Source organism: Neltuma alba, unplaced genomic scaffold, assembly GCF_004799145.2.
Source record: "Neltuma alba isolate B1F8T4 unplaced genomic scaffold, ASM479914v2 tig00001828_pilon, whole genome shotgun sequence".
Classification (NCBI taxonomy): domain Eukaryota; kingdom Viridiplantae; phylum Streptophyta; class Magnoliopsida; order Fabales; family Fabaceae; genus Neltuma; species Neltuma alba.
In genome coordinates, this window is record NW_021632635.1 from 59,849 (window position 1) to 77,974 (window position 18,126).

General features: G+C 31.4%; 1 protein-coding gene across 1 annotated transcript; it reads right to left on the reverse strand.

The window, feature by feature from the left end:
- Positions 1–9,525: 9,525 nt before the first annotated feature.
- Positions 9,526–16,276, reverse strand: LOC114712480 (homeobox-leucine zipper protein ROC8-like). The gene is made up of 9 exons (XM_028897031.1): positions 16,155–16,276; positions 14,263–14,380; positions 13,953–14,144; positions 12,921–13,352; positions 12,416–12,517; positions 12,096–12,308; positions 10,978–11,442; positions 10,119–10,208; positions 9,526–9,900 (listed from the first exon to the last, which is right to left on the reverse strand). The coding sequence occupies exons 1-9, from the start codon at positions 16,274–16,276 to the stop codon at positions 9,526–9,528; spliced, it is 2,109 nt and encodes a 702-aa protein (XP_028752864.1).
- Positions 16,277–18,126: the final 1,850 nt, after the last annotated feature.

Consider the following 18,126-nt stretch of genomic DNA (forward strand, 5'->3'; position numbering starts at 1 on the left):
ATAAAATCCAATCCGTACATTATATCACTTTTTTTAAAATTTGATCCTAGGATATCTATCGCGGATAGTAATGATTAATTCCCTTGCACTATAAACTTCTCGGGACTTTAATGCTAGGCATGAAACCCTCTTCATATACACTGCGATGACTAAATGACATTTTTCTAGTATTTAATGACTAAATCATTCTGCTAAATTTACCAATCAACTTATGTATTTTTTTAAATAGCTTCAAATTTAATAAATTAATTTAAAAAAATTATGTTAACTGTAGATAATTTTCTTTATATATGCTCATATTTAATAAAGATAGTAAGAGAATAAAAATCAGTATAATGTTAGAATTTAATATAATTAAGAAAAAACTAAGTTGAAGATCCTTATAGTTTTCATCAATTTTGGATCAAGTCCTTATACTTTTTGTTCTTTTTATTGGATCCTTTAATTTTATAATGTTAAACCTATTAGTCATTTAGAGTTAAATCTATTAACAGTGTTAAATTTTTTGTTAGTCATGTCAGAAACATCTTTGCCCTCTCTCTCCTTCCGCCATATCTGACCCAGCTCTCCCCTCTCCTTCATTCATTCAACAAGTTTATCTTCTTTGGTAAAAAAAAAAAAAACAAGTTTATTTTCTTATCCATCATTCTTCCTACTAATAAATGGCTCACCGTTGCTTTTAACCTCTCCCTAATACCTTCTCTTCCCTTGGTTGTAATGTCACCAGGACCCTCTTCAGCCACCTCGCAGTCACTTGTCCATGGCCATCCAGCTTGAACCCCCGTTTGGAATTACGATAACAAGAAAAGTATGAAAAAAGACAAAGTGTCAGGTTTGTGAGAAGAAAAGGGGTGGGTGATTCTTTTGAGCCAAAAAAACAAGTACTGTTGCAGAATCATCCATAGAGGTAAAAATAAAATACTACGAGAATCTAGGTTCCTCTGGCCAAGCAAAATTAAATTTATAGCTAAAATTATGGAGAGGTTGAAAGCAATGGTAAGCCAATTATCAATAGGAAGACAATGAGTAAAGAGACGAAATTAAGGAAAGAATGAAAAAGAGAGGAGAGCTTGGGTAGATATGGTGGAAGGAAATGTTTCAGACTTGAGCTAACGGAAAATTTAACACTGTTGACAGATTTAACTTTAAGGGACTAATATATTTAACATTATAAAATTAAAAGACCCAATAAAATAAAATAAAAAAGTAGAGAGTCTTGATTCAAAATTGATAAAAACTGTAAGGATCTTCAAATTAGATTCCCCTATAATTAATGCACGTAATATTAGAAATTACTTAAATTTTATGATAAATTTAATGCTTTAAACTAATTTCATTAGTATGTGTGAATTAGTAAATGGGTTATTATAACAAGAAAAAGAGGAGGAAGTATGAAACTATGCTATTGGATTTTTAAATTCAATTGGCATTTAAGCCATTTAATGCTTCATATCATAATGGAAATCAATTGGCATTTAATGCTTCTGAAGCGTCTGACTTTTACTTACAGCCTTCTATTCTTAAGAGATAATTTGATTTTTAGTTTAATCTTAAATATAAGACGACAATCTATTTTATCTCTAATATTTATCTATTTTACCCACAAATAATTCTTATAATAATTGTATATGTTAAGGGATTACTATCAATAAGTAATTCAATCGCACATGATTTTTTTTGGGCTGAAAAACACATACGAGTAATAAGGGTATTTTGGAGAATATAACATGTATTTATTAAAAATAATTACCTTAACTAACTTTTTTAATTTTCCAAATTAGTCAATTAGATCTTATATTAAAAACTGAGATTAATATATATTATTCGGCTCCTACTTTCCCTATCATTTTACCAAAGTTAAATAGAGCTGGTTAATTGACTTAATTCATTAAATTTGTTGAAAGATAAGCAAATTTTAAAACTCACACATATCTAAAACCATGAATTAGAAATTGAACATTGAAATAAAAAAATCTAATCAAACTTCAAATAGGAACAATTTTGAAAAAATGTAATTGAAAGATTTTGAGAGAATTTGGGTAAGTTGGATGGAATGATCTGGCAGCCATGAGCCATGATGCTCACATAGCTAACGGTGTTGAGGGATCATTATTAGGGAAAAAAATATTAATATTTAATAATGATGAGGAAAAACAACCCAACCTATCTACAGTTTTACACAGATGATCTTGGGCCTTAATCCACTGAGGATGAATTAGGTCCCAGCTGTAATAAATAAACAATAGTAATATTTTGTCAATAAGAATTAATCCCATTAATAAAAAGTCAGAAACATGTCCTAATTTTGATGAGTTTTTAAGACTCAACTCACTTAAAATTATGCCCAAAAAAATAATGCTCTCTCATTTTTTTCCCTAGAAAATATCTTATAATAAGGATTATAAGAACTATATTTTGTAAATGATTTTTAGAATATATGAAAAATAAGGTTAACATCTCTTGAGAGCCGAGACCATTAGGGCCATCCATCACCCATTTTTAGGCTTCCTGCTATGGTGATTGAAACATGAGTTGCATTGTTTATAATTTAAAAATTTTATGAGTTCTCGGCAGAAAAATATTATGAATTGGATATACATTTCATATCTTTTATACAATCTTATTCATCATGTCCTACGTATATAAAAATAGAATGGAAGTGTCTGTAATAAAGATGAAATAGATTGACGAAGGTGTATTTTACTCTATATACTTATTCATATGCTCAAATTATAACAAAATTAATATTTTATTTAAATATACATTTTGATAAGTTAACATTTATCGATATAACATGTTTTATTCTCAATTAATTATTAATAATTTGACATGTTTTTAATCATATTAAGCAGCAAAAGAAGGAGGGTTGATGGAATGCTCACTTTTTCCCCTGGTAGTTACGTTGTGCAATTGTCAATGGGTTCGTCCCTAGTTGCGAAACCGCCATCGGACAGAGAGCCGATGAGTACTTAAAAAAGTAATTTTTTTATTGTTAATAATATTTTATTAAAATATTAACATTTTAATATATAATAATTTAAATGATATTTTACTTACAAGTCATTCTGCTCAATTTACAAGTTAACCTATATGTTTTTTAACTACTTCAAATTTTTATAAATCAATTGATCATTGTTTTCACTTCAGTTAGGAAAAAAGTCTTCCTCTCAGTTTATTTACAAGTTATTTCTTGAGATATTACAATATTTCCTTTTTCATTTTCTACTTTTGAAATCAAATTATAAGCTGGTCAAAAAAAGAAAGCAAAGTATACAATTTATATGGTTGTGCCATACAAGTCTCCCTTCAAAAAATTATAATTTAAATTTTAAATTAGAAAAAAGTATATCTCTAGTCCTTCAAATTTATACAAGGTTTTAATTTGCTCTCTTAATTTCACAATGTATCAATTTCTCTGATCCTATTATTACTGGTTTCAACTGATAATTTTTTGTGCCAATTATTTTAATTTTTTGAAATTAAACTGTCAGTAATGTAATTGAGAGTATTTTGTCGAAACTGAAAATTTTATTGTCATTGTTTTTTCTTTGTAAAATTAAGAGGTAAAAATAAAATTAATGTGAAGTTAAAACAGTAGAAGTGCACTTTTGCCTTTAAATTATGAAATTTACAACCCCACCAATGTCTTATATTTGGTAGACCAAACTTTTATTTTCTTGTAAAGAAAATGTGTCGCTTTTGTCACTCAAAGAATGCAAACCATTTTTGCTTTAATCTACTTCATCTATAGGGCATAAAGAAAAGAAATTTTTTGTTGTATTTATAGGGTAATGGGAGAAAATTTTCATATGAATGTACACTTTTACCTTTCATTTATTATTATCTTGACTATATTTTCATGAGATATATTGTATATTAAATTAGGATAAAGTTAGTGAAAAGTTGTTGAATTCTAAATAAGAGCTAATAAAGTTTAAAGTTTTTATTAGTTTATGTGAAACATATTGAAAAAAACTTATAAAAAAGACTAAAAAAACAAATGATTTAGGGTTTGGTTGGTTTTTTGTTTTGAAAACAACTTTTTGTTTTTAAAAACAGAAAAATAAAAAAAACATGTATGGTAAGTTGTTTTTAGTTGACTGTTTTAAAAAACAAAAAACAGTAACATGTTTTTAAAAACAAAAAAACCAAAACAACTTTTATATGTTTTTTTGTTTTTGTTTTAAGAAGTTTTGAGAAATCTTTTTCTCTTCTCACCTATTATCCACCCTTATTATTACTAACGACAACTATCACATATCAAGTGTGGTTTTCTATGGGTTTTTTTTTCAAACATGTTTTTTAAGATTTTTATCAAAACAAATTTTTTTATTTTTTGTTTTCAAAACTTGTTCAAAAAAACAATTTTATAAAATTATTTTAACAACAAGAAAACAAAAAACAAAAAACAAAAACAAACAACCCTTAGATTCTTTCCTTGAAACATTAATGTAAAGGATACGAAAATCCGCATGAGATTGTTTATTTATTTATGGCTAGTTTACATCTGTCACGCAACTTCATCATCTTCCAAATGCAAAACAAGAAGATAGAAACGAATAAACTAAACTAGCTATATTCATTATTACTGGCATTTATCTACTGGTTGCCACGAAGCCTTCTTCTCCCACTTGGCCTCATCCCAACTGTGATACGCCCCATCGCTTCTCACCGACCAGAACACGCCGTGGTGTCCTAAATCCACTTTGGGATCAAACACCACTATGTCGGCACATACCTTATCCATTATCAGGAAACATGTCTCTTCTTTGCCTCCCGCGACGAAGTTGTATGATTTTCCCGGCTCGATCGGAGCCTCCGTCGATTGGAAGGTACCCACCACGTACAATCTCGGCGAGTTCGATGGCAGATCGTTGTGAATATCAACCATTGATAGGTTTATGTCTGGTTGTTGTTCATCTTTGTTGTTGCTGCTATTAGCAGTCGTTGAGGTTGTCGCTGTAACAAGAACAAGCAGCAAAAGACGAAGGGTTGATGAGTGCAGCATGGTCGTGCTTGGTTTTCAGCAAAGAGATCGATCTTCCTCTATCTTGAATTTACATATAGGTGGTTCTTCTGTGTTGTTTTCTGTATATATAAGTCATTAGATATGAAACTAACATTAGGTATAAACATTTAATGTAATTTATGCCATTGAATGCTTCAGATCATGATGGAAATTGAATCTATATTCTGTTGTGCTTATATTTATGCTTTATGCGGAAACTATGTTGCATTAAATTGCATCAACTTAAAGTCAATATACTTTAGGTTTATCTTATTGTGATACGGTATTCTCGAAATTTGCGACGGAAATTTTGGTCTGCGATGGAAAAATTCCATGAGGAATACGCACTGCAAATCCATCCCTAAATTAGTAACGGAATCTTAACTTTCGTTGCAAACTTATTTAGTGACGAAAATTTCTCTCCTAATTACTTGGTTTTTAAGATTTTGGCCAATGTTTTAAAAGCCGAACCGGAAGTCAATCCGGAAATATTAACGGGTCATGGTTTAATCAGTTGGATTGATTAGACTGTTTGGTCAGACCAATAATGTAATAATTAATTAAAAATAATATTATATACATATAATTAATACTCCTCTAGTCCTATTTATAGGGCAGAGAAAGAGAGAGAGAAAATATTTTTTTGTCCTATTTATAAGGTATTAAGAGAAATTTTTTATATGGATGTACAATTTTATCCTTTATTTATTATTGTGTTGACTTTGTTTACATGAGGTATAATATATATTAAATAGGAATAAAGTTGAAAAGTTATTAAATTTTAAATGAGAGTTAATAAAGTTTAAGGGTTTTCTTGGTCTGTGTGAAACATATTGAAAGTGCCTTATAAATAGGTCAAGAGGAGTATATATAATATCAAATTATTAAATAATTTAGAAATACATTTAAATAATCTAAAATTATTGTGAAATCATTGAAAATGCACTAAAACCTTATATATTTAAATTTATGTATGTTTAAAATATTTAATAATATTAAAAATTATTAATTCATTTAAATCAAAACATTGTTTTAAAAACTATACCAGACATCAAAACAAAAAGGCTAGCGACTCATAGTTTTAACATCACAATATATGAAAATTTTAATGAACTAATACTATATGGTTATAAATAGTCTAAAAATATATTAGGATATTTGAGGGGGTCAATTTTTTTTTTCTTCTTTTTTAAAAAATTTTTTACTGTCTTTTTCAGTCAGGCTAAAAAACTGGTCCGGTCCAATTCTTTAATCATCGATTTTGGCAGACCCGGGTGTGTGTATTGAAAAAACTCATCTAAGCTCGGCCAAGCCCTTTTTTTTTTTTTTAAATGTCAAATAAATTCGTTATTTAAAAAAAATCATTAATGTTCATGTTTTAAGCTTATAGTGTGGATTGAGGATGTAACTTTAATTTGATGATATTGAGAAATAAACTTATTTAGTTTATGTAATTATGTCTTCTTTACTTCTTTTTTTTGTATGTTGACGAGATAATTTATATTTGAATTAATCAAATTTTAGAACATATATATTAGTAGTATTTTTATTTAGCTGTAAAGAGATGCAAGTTGGACTTTGAATATTATAATTTGCATGTTATGTTTGAATTTATTAATTTTACATTTTTTTAAAAAAAATAAATACTACCTCTAGTCCTTAATATAAGAGTCAGTTGACTAATTTGAGTAAACTAAGAAAATTAGTTAAGTTAGTTATTTATAATAAATAAGTGTTGTCTTTTCTAAAATATCTTTATTAATAAAGTGTATTAGCTAGAACTAGCTTTTATATTAAGGGTTGGAGATACTACATGTTTATTGGCACAATCCCAAGCCATCATAATAAGAGAAGAGTCAGGCTTAAATTTGATAAATAATGTGTGGTATGAAAAACAAGACTTTAGGCCTAAGCTGTTGTGGTCTAAGACCATTAGTAGGATTCGCCTTCGCTTATTTTCTAACTCTATCACCCACAACCACATATATCCTCCTTTCGGTCCTCAATATGAGAAGTGTCTTGTAAAATGAATTACATTTTGTATATGTAATTTAAAAATTGTATGAAGTGGGCATCTACTCCATTTTTATAAAACCTTATTCAGTGAAATAAAAGAATCATTATTTTCTCAACGAAATGATTGCTCATATATATGCATATATATATATATATATATATATCCAAAGAATTTATTAAGACCCCATCTGAGCGATAATGCCGTAGGAGAAGCCAGCAAACGACGCAGTGGAGAATAAGAAGGCAGTGACGTCGGAGAGAACACTAAAAGGGGGGTTTTGTTGCCGGTGGAGAGAACGGCAGAGCAATAAAGTGTAGTTCTTAGCTGAAATTTGAATCAATATATCGGAGAGAACGTACGGCAAAGAGAACGGATTTATTTGACATTTAAAAAACAAGAAGATAGAGCAAGGTGTGTTTGGGATGGCGTTTGGACCCCCAAACGCACATCCCAATCGGAAAAGTCACAGATGGGGCAAAAAACATGTTTGGTTCCACTTTTTTTGAATCTGACTTTTGGGATGCCAATGGACTTCTGCAAGAAGCTATTCAAAGCTGCTTTTACAGGGCGTTTGACAATATCGTTTGAATTTGCTACCTAAAATTTTCTCTCACCTGGGATAAGACAAAACGAGACATAAAAAATATAACAAAGGCCTCCCCAGCGTCTTCTTTATTTTTAATAATACTCCTTTCAGTTTAAAATATAAACTAAATTTTATTTGAATGCACTTAATTTTTTTTATAAGATAATATTTAATTTTGTATAAGTATTTAATGAGGTTTTTTTCTCAATTTTACCTCTATAAATTCTCTTTCTTCTTTAATTCATTTATTACATCATTTTCTTATTCTTTTCATTAATAAAGATATATTTGAAAAAACAAATATATGCCTTACATATTTATTATTTTAAATTAATTTTAACTAGTTTCTTGATAAACATAAATGGATAAAATTTAACTTATATTTTGAACCAGATGAAGTATTATTTTCCTTACTTCTTTTAAAATGGTCACATTATTAAATATGTACTACTTAATAAAATTCATGTCCTTTTAAGTCATTTTGCATCCAAACTTACTTTTACATTTATCATCCAAACAAGTTTCAGCTTCTCAAACTGACTTTTTTCTAAAACCCAATCCAAACATAAATCACATTACCCTATCTGACTTTTACTCAATCTGACTTCTAGAAAAGTCAGATTGAGAAAAAAGTTACTTCTCCACCGTTAATCCAAACACACCAGGAGTTGTAAAAGACAAGGAATATTTACGATGTAAGAGGCTCTCTTCCACCGATCTTGCCGGAAGGTGAAGCTATTTACGGTCAGGGAACCTTGTCGCCCCCGTCAGTGATTTCCGTCGTAGGTTTTTCATCACTGTCACCTTCAGTTTAGAGTTGCTCATGTAAAATGATAATCTTGTAATTAATTTTGTGCAGCAAAGTTTTTGGCTTTGGATTTGTAGTTTTTGATACTACTTCCTCTATTCCTAAATATAGGACTCTTTTTATAGTGTAATTTACACTATAAAAATAGTCTTATATTTAGAACTGGAAAAGTATTATGATCAAAGTTGTTATTTATGAACAGGAATTTGTTATTCAATTTCATATCACTCAAGCAAAATGACAATTTCATATAATTGACTTTGTGGAGAAAAATTATTCTTCTGATCTTTAATATAAAACTTATTTAATTAATTTAATTAGATTAACAAAATTAGATAAATTAGTTAATTATAATAAATATGATATTTGTTTTTCTAAAATATCCTATTCAAATCATATTTGATAACAACACTTTCATAAAAATAATAAAACATTTTTATAGGATTTAGTAATTTTAAACTTTTTTTAATAAGATTATCCTTTTAAGATATCTTACAAATAGGGCTATATTTTTTTCCAAAAACTATATGTTTACATAGAACAAGAGGGTAAATATGTTTTTATGTTTCAAATCAGTAGAAAAAGAATAGAGATAAAACATTATTCTATGCATGCTTTGAGAGCTTCCTTTGCTTTTGGTGAAAACAACCTTTTCAACCAAAACAATATGAAAATACCTGTGGATCAAAAATCACGTTTTAACCCAAACTACTCCAAAAGCGCTTAATTAAGTTACAGTATGCTTCGTGTGTGTGTATGCATGCCTGTAAAAAGTAAAAAGTAAAAACCATAAAATACTACTACTTCCAGTCCTAATTATAAAGTTTTATTTGTAGTCTACAACCTAGGTTTTATAATTAGGACCGAAAGTAGTACTACAATTGAAGAAAACTCAATCACGCATCCATAATCACACTGATGTCTGTCTCATTTTATTCGCAGAAAACCAAACTTCAAGTTCAAACACGAAACAAGTCTGCATGGCATCATCAATCCATGCAAATTACAACGGGAAATCAAAACGCAACTTGAAATGAAACAAAAGTCTTTTTTTATTATTATTATTTGGGCATAATTTATTCATTCATCATCACCACGCGAAAGCCCTAATTATTATTCATCAGAGCAAACTTGATCTTGTTGAGAGTGGTGTTCACGAGTTCGTTCACCGTAGCCACACTCTTCTTGTTCAAGCTCTTCGTTTCCACACTGCTACTCACCAGAATCTGCATAGTCATTGTCAGTATTGACCCACCGCCGGGAGATGAACCACCACCGTCCTTTCCGCCGCCATTGGATATTCCCACGTCGTCCTTCATGACCACAAAGCCCGATGGCAGTATCGACACGGCGGCCGAATCCTCCCCTTGCATCACCCCATTGATCGTCAGCTTATCCACGGGAGCAAACACCAGCACATAACCCATCGGCTCCACACAAGTTTCTTGAAGAATCGCAACGCTGCCGTCCACATTGTGTGTCTGCCATATAATTTGAAATAACCATAATATTTACTTAATTAGCCTCGTACATTTTGTCATGTTTAAGGTTAAGAGGAAAAAAAGTGATTTTGAATACGCTAAACAGGAAACAACTATCACTTAGCTTGGCTTTAAAAAAGTAAGTTTTCAACTAATAATATATATATATGGTGCTCATAAAATTATACCTGGATTATCACCGGGAAAAAAAATTATACCTGGATAATTGATATGTAGTTTCCAGGATGAGTTCCAGTCGAGATGCGCACAACCTCTTGCTCTTCATTTTCATTGCAAAGAACATCCCACTGCCATCAAAATATATATACGGTCATTCATATTCAAATCCAGTCCAGTAATCCTATATACGAGAGGATCCAATCAGAGATAACATGTTCCTATTTATTATAAGAGATAGTGAAAGCATCTTCAAAGTTGCCAGCTGGTATGAAGTCCTAAAAGAAAGATAATTACTAACAAAATTAATCTGAGTTGCAAATGAATAGTTGAAACATGATGTCATTTCTTACATTGGAACTTGTCGTTATTACAAACTGCTCAATTGTAATGAGGACTTTTTAGTTATTATTTTCTTTTCTTAGGACCTCATAGCAGTTCTCTCAAATTTTTAGCATCCTTCTTTTTTTCCATTTTCGCCCCATTAACCATTGAATTAATTGTCAATTTGCTCATTCTCTCCTCATAAAATAAGGGTTTTTTTCCCCATATTTATGACCTCTTTAATTAATTTTAACTAACTTTTCCTTTATCTATATATGTACTCCTCCGGTCCTTAATATAAGACCTAATTGTTAAGTTGATTTTGGTCTTAAATATAATACTTGTTTCTTACATTTATCAATTTTTTCTAAATTATCCCTATAGATACTCCTCTAACCATAATCAAGTAGAAGAAGGAAAGAGGATATTGAGAAAGATGATTATAGTATTATAGGAAAAACATGTCATATTTCTTATAATTAACTAACTTACCTAACTTTCTTAATATAATTAAATTAGTTAAATAAGTCTTATATTAAGGACTGGAAAAGTAATTCAGTTACTTGTATCGTGTACCTGGAACCGGCGAGTGATGTCGCGGAGGTAGTGGAAGATGCGGTTGGGAGAAAGAGGGAGCCAAATAGGAGAAGCAGCAGTGAGAACGATGCCATGGGGCTGACCTCTCTCCAGGTTGTGACGAATGAACATTCTGATTCCAGTCTCATTCTCATCACTTATCTCCTCAAACTCTTCGCATGATGTTTCATTCATGCTCATCACTCCACAGAAGCTCTTCATCATGCGATGCCCTAGTTTCATCAAGCTTCTTCTTCCTTCAGGTACAACGCCCATCGCTGAAGCAGCTTCACCATCAAGAGCAATGTGAGGGCTTACGGTGTAACCAATTCTCTCACACATTCTCTCTAATGCCACAACCCATCGCTCAGCTCCATAAGCAATGCTGCTAAATGCCAGGTTTCTATACAACATGTGCACTATCAGGCTTTCATGTTCCACTTCCACATGCTCCACCCAAGTTACCTAACACACCACAATCAATTAATTAATCATATATATATATATATATATAATGAGTCATATTTGAAAAATATGGTTATTGGGTTTGGAGCCTCTAACGTGCTTCACTTTAATGTCCTTAATTTGTTATAACTCAACCTTCAAAATATTTTTTTCCTTTTCATTATAACTGTAGACAAAATGAGTGACATTTTGATATCTTGAAGCGATGAAATTGTGTAGTTTTGTTTTTTTAAAAAATTGAAGAAAAATACTTTAAAATTGTGCGTTTTCATTTATTTTTTAAAAAATTCATAAAAATAAAAGGAAAAATCCCCAAAAAATGATTGTTGAATTTTAACATTCCAAGTCAAGAATCACTAAAAAAAAAAAATGTGTTATCCTTTGTTTTTTGAGTGTAGTCATTTTCTTTACAAGTATAATAACTAATACTGATTTGAAATTTTGAAATTTAACAATTATTTTTTTAGAATTTTTCCAAAATAAAATTCAAAACTACATTATTTCATCAACGTAAGATATCAAACTATTGCCCATTTTATCTGGAATCTAATGATAAAAAATAAAAAAAATTTACAAAATTGGAAATATTAAAGAAGGCATTAGAGAATGAGGCAAATCAATTAGAAGCCTCAGGGTTATGTATAGTTACTAACCTTGGAGAAGCCATTGGGCAATTCCTGAATCATGCATCCAGAGGGAAGCTTCCAGCAAGAGGAAGAATAAGTAAAGTCGCCGATGTCCTCGAGGGGCACAAACGACACATCACCTATCACCCATGTTGCCTTGTCTGGTTGGAAACAAGCTCGAAGGAACACAAATTCACGAGGTGGCACCATAGCTGTAAGCATGTGAAGTTCTTCATGCATCTGCATATATACATATATATCCAAAATGCTTTAAAATTTGCACATATATATAATTACACTTAAACATATATGTATGTACACACACACACATACACAATGACACATACTAGCTGCAAGGCTCCATTCCTGCCCCCAAGCGAACCAGCTTCAAGTACTTTCAATGTGCTTGCTTTTCCAACAATTGTTGGGAATAGATTAGCCCATTTCTCCTGCAAAACTCATTAACAAAATTGAACAAGTATGTATTCCCTTTAGTTCTTAATGTAAAAGCTATTTAAATAATTTGGGAGATTAAAAAAGTGAAGTAAGTTAGTTAATACCATTATATGACTACATTAGATTACACATCAGTTTATAAGTTAGAGATATATTAGTTTGAAAAAAATCATAAATATAATAGACAAAGTGGATTGAAATCTTATATTTAGAAATCAAATCTAACTCTTTTTTTTTGTATAAACTCAGAGTTTTTCTGAGTCATTTTGGATATAAAACTAATCTCTGTCGGACCTCGAGCATTAGAGTTAAATCTAACGCAATTATTGGACAATGACATTAAGCTTATTCTCAGATACCATACCAAAGAAAAAAAAAGTGAATGGATGTGCTTACAGAGTCAAGAAACATGCCAACCAATTGCAAAGGAGCCATGTTAATGACACAGGAAGCTTTAGAACACTCAACACGAGCATTATTAAGCTTCTTGCGGAGGTGATGAGCCCTATGGAAGATCCTTTCATAAGTTTCAGGGTTAGGGAGAAAGAAGCCTTCCTTGAGCTCAAATGCTTCAGACTTGACCCAAAGTGGCTCATCCACACGCATAAGCCTCATTAATTCTTCAATGGCACTAATGGCTGTCTCCAACATCACTGCCTTGTTGATGATGCCTTGTTTTGGCAACATGTTACTATTGTCATCGGACATGGACGTGGTCGGCATGGCATGTTGTGATGATGGTGATGGAGTTCCTAGGGTTAGGAAATCCTTTTGTACTATCAGAGGATTCCCAGCATAGTCTGCGACAAGCCTTGTCGCTTTTTCATACTGAAAATCAAACGGGAAATATTAAATCAAGAAGCTAAGCAGCCATTGAACTACTGAATCAAGTACCAATTATTACTCTTTTAATCATTTTATTTTATAGTATGTATTTCAATTTCATCATAAAATGCTACTATAAACACTATATCTCAAGGGGCCAGCATCAGATGATAGGATTCAAACAGATCATTAAATGATGATACGATGCAATCATTTAAAACAATATATATATGGACTAATTATTTAATTACCATTCTAGAGATTGACTTTATTTTGATTTGTTCTTGCTTCATCGTTGTAGAGATATATAGTAAATGATTTTCAAAGAGCAAACATTTTTGTAAGGAACAAACATCATATATATGTCATGATAAGGTTGAAACGATAATATCCATGTGTTCACTCATTACTGTGCAATCATTATTAATGCAATCTCCCAAAGCACACACACAATTTTACTATCCAAAAAGTTAAATCAGTTTCAACTCCATCATTCCGAAGTATGTAATTAAGTGAAATTAGGCTTTTGAATTTCGAAGACGACACGCATAAAAAAGCATCTAGAATTAGGGTTGTGATCAATCAAACTAATTGAATAATAACCTCGTGCTTGAGATAGACATTCTCTTGGAGCAGTTTCATCATAGCAAGTCTTTGCTCTTCATTTCCATAGGAGGGACCCCCACAAGAAGGGCAGGCCACACTCTTGAGAGCCTCTTTGATTGCTGAATTCTCAGACTGAATTCTCTCATTCTCAGCACGAAGAACATTGTTATCTATCCGTTCATTCAGCGTCTGAATAATTTTACATATAAAATAACACGTACAAAATAATCATTAATCAACCCTATAAGTTCACAATAATTAAATTAAAGTGTATCCGGAAACTAACTTGAGACCAAGTACGACGTACCTTGGTCTGAGTTCTCTTGTTCTGAAACCAGAACTTGATTTGCTTAGGTTCAAGACCAAGTTCCTTGCCTAAATCTCTGCGTTGTTCCTCATCAGGGTGTGGGCACTCCTTGAAAAACCTTCAGTTCATAACCAATCGAAGAAACAAAGATTAAGTTAAATCCCGCTACGTTTTTGGTTTAATTAAGATGGAGTGAGAAGAAAATGCACAAAACAAAACCAGTAATTAATTGGAGGTTTTATGAAACAATGACAAACAAAGATATTATATTGAGGCTCATCTTACAAAATAAATCATGTAAAATATCACGTTAAACAATAAAAGGCTAGATTTCAAAGGACTGAGAGATTGAGATAGGACAAACGCATCGAATATTTACCGGTAAAAGTGACAAAAAAAAAAGAAATTAAAGATCGGTAAACATTAAACAAGTTCAACAAGAGCAAAGCAATATTACTTGTCGTGTGAGAAATCAGTAAGCCAATGGTGAAATTAAAAAAAAAAAAAAATCTTAAGGAAGCATATTCTTTGCTGCTACACTAATAACAGCAAGCAATAGAGTGGTTTGATTTGAACAATCTAAGTCCACAAGAGTGAGTAGTATAAAATATCTGTGTCGGAAAATAACACAGTAACGATTTTGTAACAAGAGGCTTTGGACTGCCCACGTTATTCTACAATTGAGATTTCATCTTTTATTTGCTATTTTTATTGTTGGGAAGAACCAAGATATACATGCTCTCCTAAAATCTATCTAGTATTTAGGATTATTTCTCTAAAATTTATAGTCAGAAAACTTTTCTTCTATTCTTTCTTCTTTGACGATAAAAGTATTAAAATCATTTGTAAAAAACATATAAAATTTGGACTATCTAGATAAAATATGAAAAATGATCAATCCAGATACACCACTATAGTGGCTGCAACAAATATTTTGACTCCGACATGAATATGATATAAAATTTGAACCATCTAGATCAAATGTGAAATGATCGATATAGATTTATGACCACTCACTGCAACAAAACATTTTCACTCCCGTGTAAATATCATATAAAATCTGGACCATATAGATGAAATATGAAAAATAATCGATCCAACTCTAACACTGCTAGTTGCAACAAACATTTTGACTCTGACAAAAATATGATATAAAATTTGGACTATCTAGATCAAATCTAAAATGAAATGATGGATCAAGATCTATCTCTGGCAATCCCAACATTCTTACTTTGACATATATATGGTATAAAATGTTGATAATCTAGATCAAATTTAAAATGATCGATCCAGATCTAACACTTGTAGCCGCAAAACAAACATTTTAACTCTGGCATAAATATCATATTAAATTTCGACCATCCACATCAAATCTCAAATGATCGATCCAGGTCTATCACTAGTAGCCGTAACCAACACTCTGACCCCGGCATAAAAATGATATAAAATCTGGACCATTCAGATCAAATATGAAATGATCTAAACATTTTGATTCCGGGATAAATGCGACTTGTTAATATTATCTTTATTTGTTAATATTATTTTTATGGTGGATCTCTTAATAGTATTAGTTGTTAGTGTTAGATCTGGATCGTTATATATATGACATAATAATATCTCATGGAACAAGAATTAGACACAAATTTTCCGGTGATCCCATCTTTCTCCTCACAAGACCAGCCACGACCCATGTCTCATGAGGAAATCGAAACCTGAAACTGCCGATCTCTGCGCTTTTGGCTAGGTTTTGGTCAACACAAACAAACACCTTTCAGATTAAACAATTAATCAAGGAAATCAAACACATAATCAACGAATTATCCAATAAACAAAACAAAAACTTGTTTGGGAAGAAAATAAATTAAAAGTGATCTGATCTCATCTGATCTTACTCTTCAAGTCGCTGGATCTGCATAGGAGTGTGACGATGAGCAGACCTCCTTCTAGTCTGATGAGAGGTTGCAGTGTTTTGCTCATCGCCAGATCCACTGCCAACACTCAAAGAAAGATCCATTCTCAAACCTCACTGAAGAAGAAACTACACCTCCAATTCTTTGTTTCTGGGTTTTCTGGTTTAGGGCATGAACTATGCCCCCATATATATAGTCCTCAGCCTCACTGGGATTCAGTAGACAAATGAACATATGCTGGACTTGTCTACACGCATCATTTAATTGCATTAATGGAAACATTTAAGAGGAGGAATTTCTGAAATTTATTAGGGTTCAAAATTTGGGTTTGAATTCATGGGTTTTAAAGGTATTTGAAAAGTTTATTGATTGTTTTCCATATACTGATCCTTATCATCATTCCCAACCTGGTAGATACATTTGACTAACTGAGAATACAACGTTAGGGAAAGCATGGAAAGTGTGAACTGTTCGGAACAGGAATATTATATTTCAAATTATTATTTCTGGCCAAATTAAAATATATAAAATTTGAGGGTTTGGGGAAAAAGTTAAAATTTTGAAATGATTCATGGTTTGACATTTGCAGTAGTAGCAGCGCAGTTACTCTTTGAGACTGTTGTCATGGGAGGCATCTTATGGGCTAGGTACTGTCTAATTAACTTGAGATTATCCTTTCTAAACTTTATTTATATTTTACAAAATATTTACTTCTACAATTTGGTGCTCTACATATGTGACGGTTTTGATCCCGCTACTAATATGAATACTCTATTTTACAGGCAATAGATACCTATTAGAATATTCCAAGTTGCAAATAACCTTATCCTAACCCTGGTTAACTTATTAGGTGGACTTAACTCATTGATTTTTTTTAACCCAAAAAACACAATTAAATTCTAATTAAGGCTATATTTGGTATGCCAAAGTTAAAAGGATGGAGCCAAATAGCCTTGTAAACTAGCGATGGCGTGTAAGCTCCCTTATAGGTAGGAGGTTATGAGTTTAATCTTACGACCTCTAGTTTTTAACATAAGGACTAGATAACTAATGGAAAGATACTAAGGAGAGTAGTTAATAACTTAGTTATATGTAACAAATATGTCTTGACTTTCCTAAACTATCTTATTTAATTATGTGCATTGAAACTATTCTTTGGTAGGAATTCCTACGATCAATAAGGATACTATGGGGAAAAATATAAATTCGAGAGACAAAATAAATTTAAATCTTCTATTGATTATCAAATCCAATCTTCCACCCTATCTTATATATTAAGGACCGAAGGTAGTACTTCATAATCTCAAGCCAATAATGGCCCGTTGCTTTAGTTCCAAAAAAAAAAAAACAGTTAAAATTAGCATAGAAGTGTGATTTTAAAAAAGAGAAGATAGATGCAGATTTTGGTATACCAAAGATTTTTCCTAAAAGACTCGTATTCCGGCACTTTAAAGAATCCAATTTCATTTTAAAGTCCATGGAAATCAATCATCTATAACACCATGGAATTGATTTTCTTTTTTTAAAAAAAAAATCCCCTAGCTTTTGCATTTGGGAAACACGTTGGAAATAGGCTTTTGCAACTTTCGAGTCACAGCTACTCTCCCATTGTTTTGGTTAACATATATATGATTTGACCAGAACCGAAAGTTGTGGTCGCCGGCCGATGATTTTTTGTGTGATTGATTTGTCTAACATTGTTGGTTATGTTGGGATTCAAACGTTTGAAATTAAATTGTTGTTTATGATGGTGACCAATGGTTCTAATTTTTTGAGAATATGATTTTGAGTCGTGACGCTTCTACTAGTTCGTGGCCTTCTCCATGGTCGTTCACATACAGTGGTTGTTCGCTGTCAGTGATGCTGAGAGTATAGGGAAGGGGAGGCTCATCATTGGTGTGTTAACAGAATTTCTTGCTTTTTTGCCTTTTCCTTTTTGGCGGAAAGAGCATCT

What these genes read in the sequence shown, in the direction of transcription:
- LOC114712480 (XM_028897031.1), bottom strand. Translation starts at nt 16,276, where the DNA reads ATGGATCTTTCTTTGAGTGTTGGCAGTGGATCTGGCGATGAGCAAAAC. An exon ending in TTGGCATGTTTCTTGACTCT is followed by an intron (nt 12,518 to 12,920) that starts GTAAGCACATCC and finishes TGAGTTTTGCAG; the next exon opens with GAGAAATGGGCTAATCTATT. An exon ending in ACATCACTCGCCGGTTCCAG is followed by an intron (nt 10,209 to 10,977) that starts GTACACGATACA and finishes TTTTGATGGCAG; the next exon opens with TGGGATGTTCTTTGCAATGA.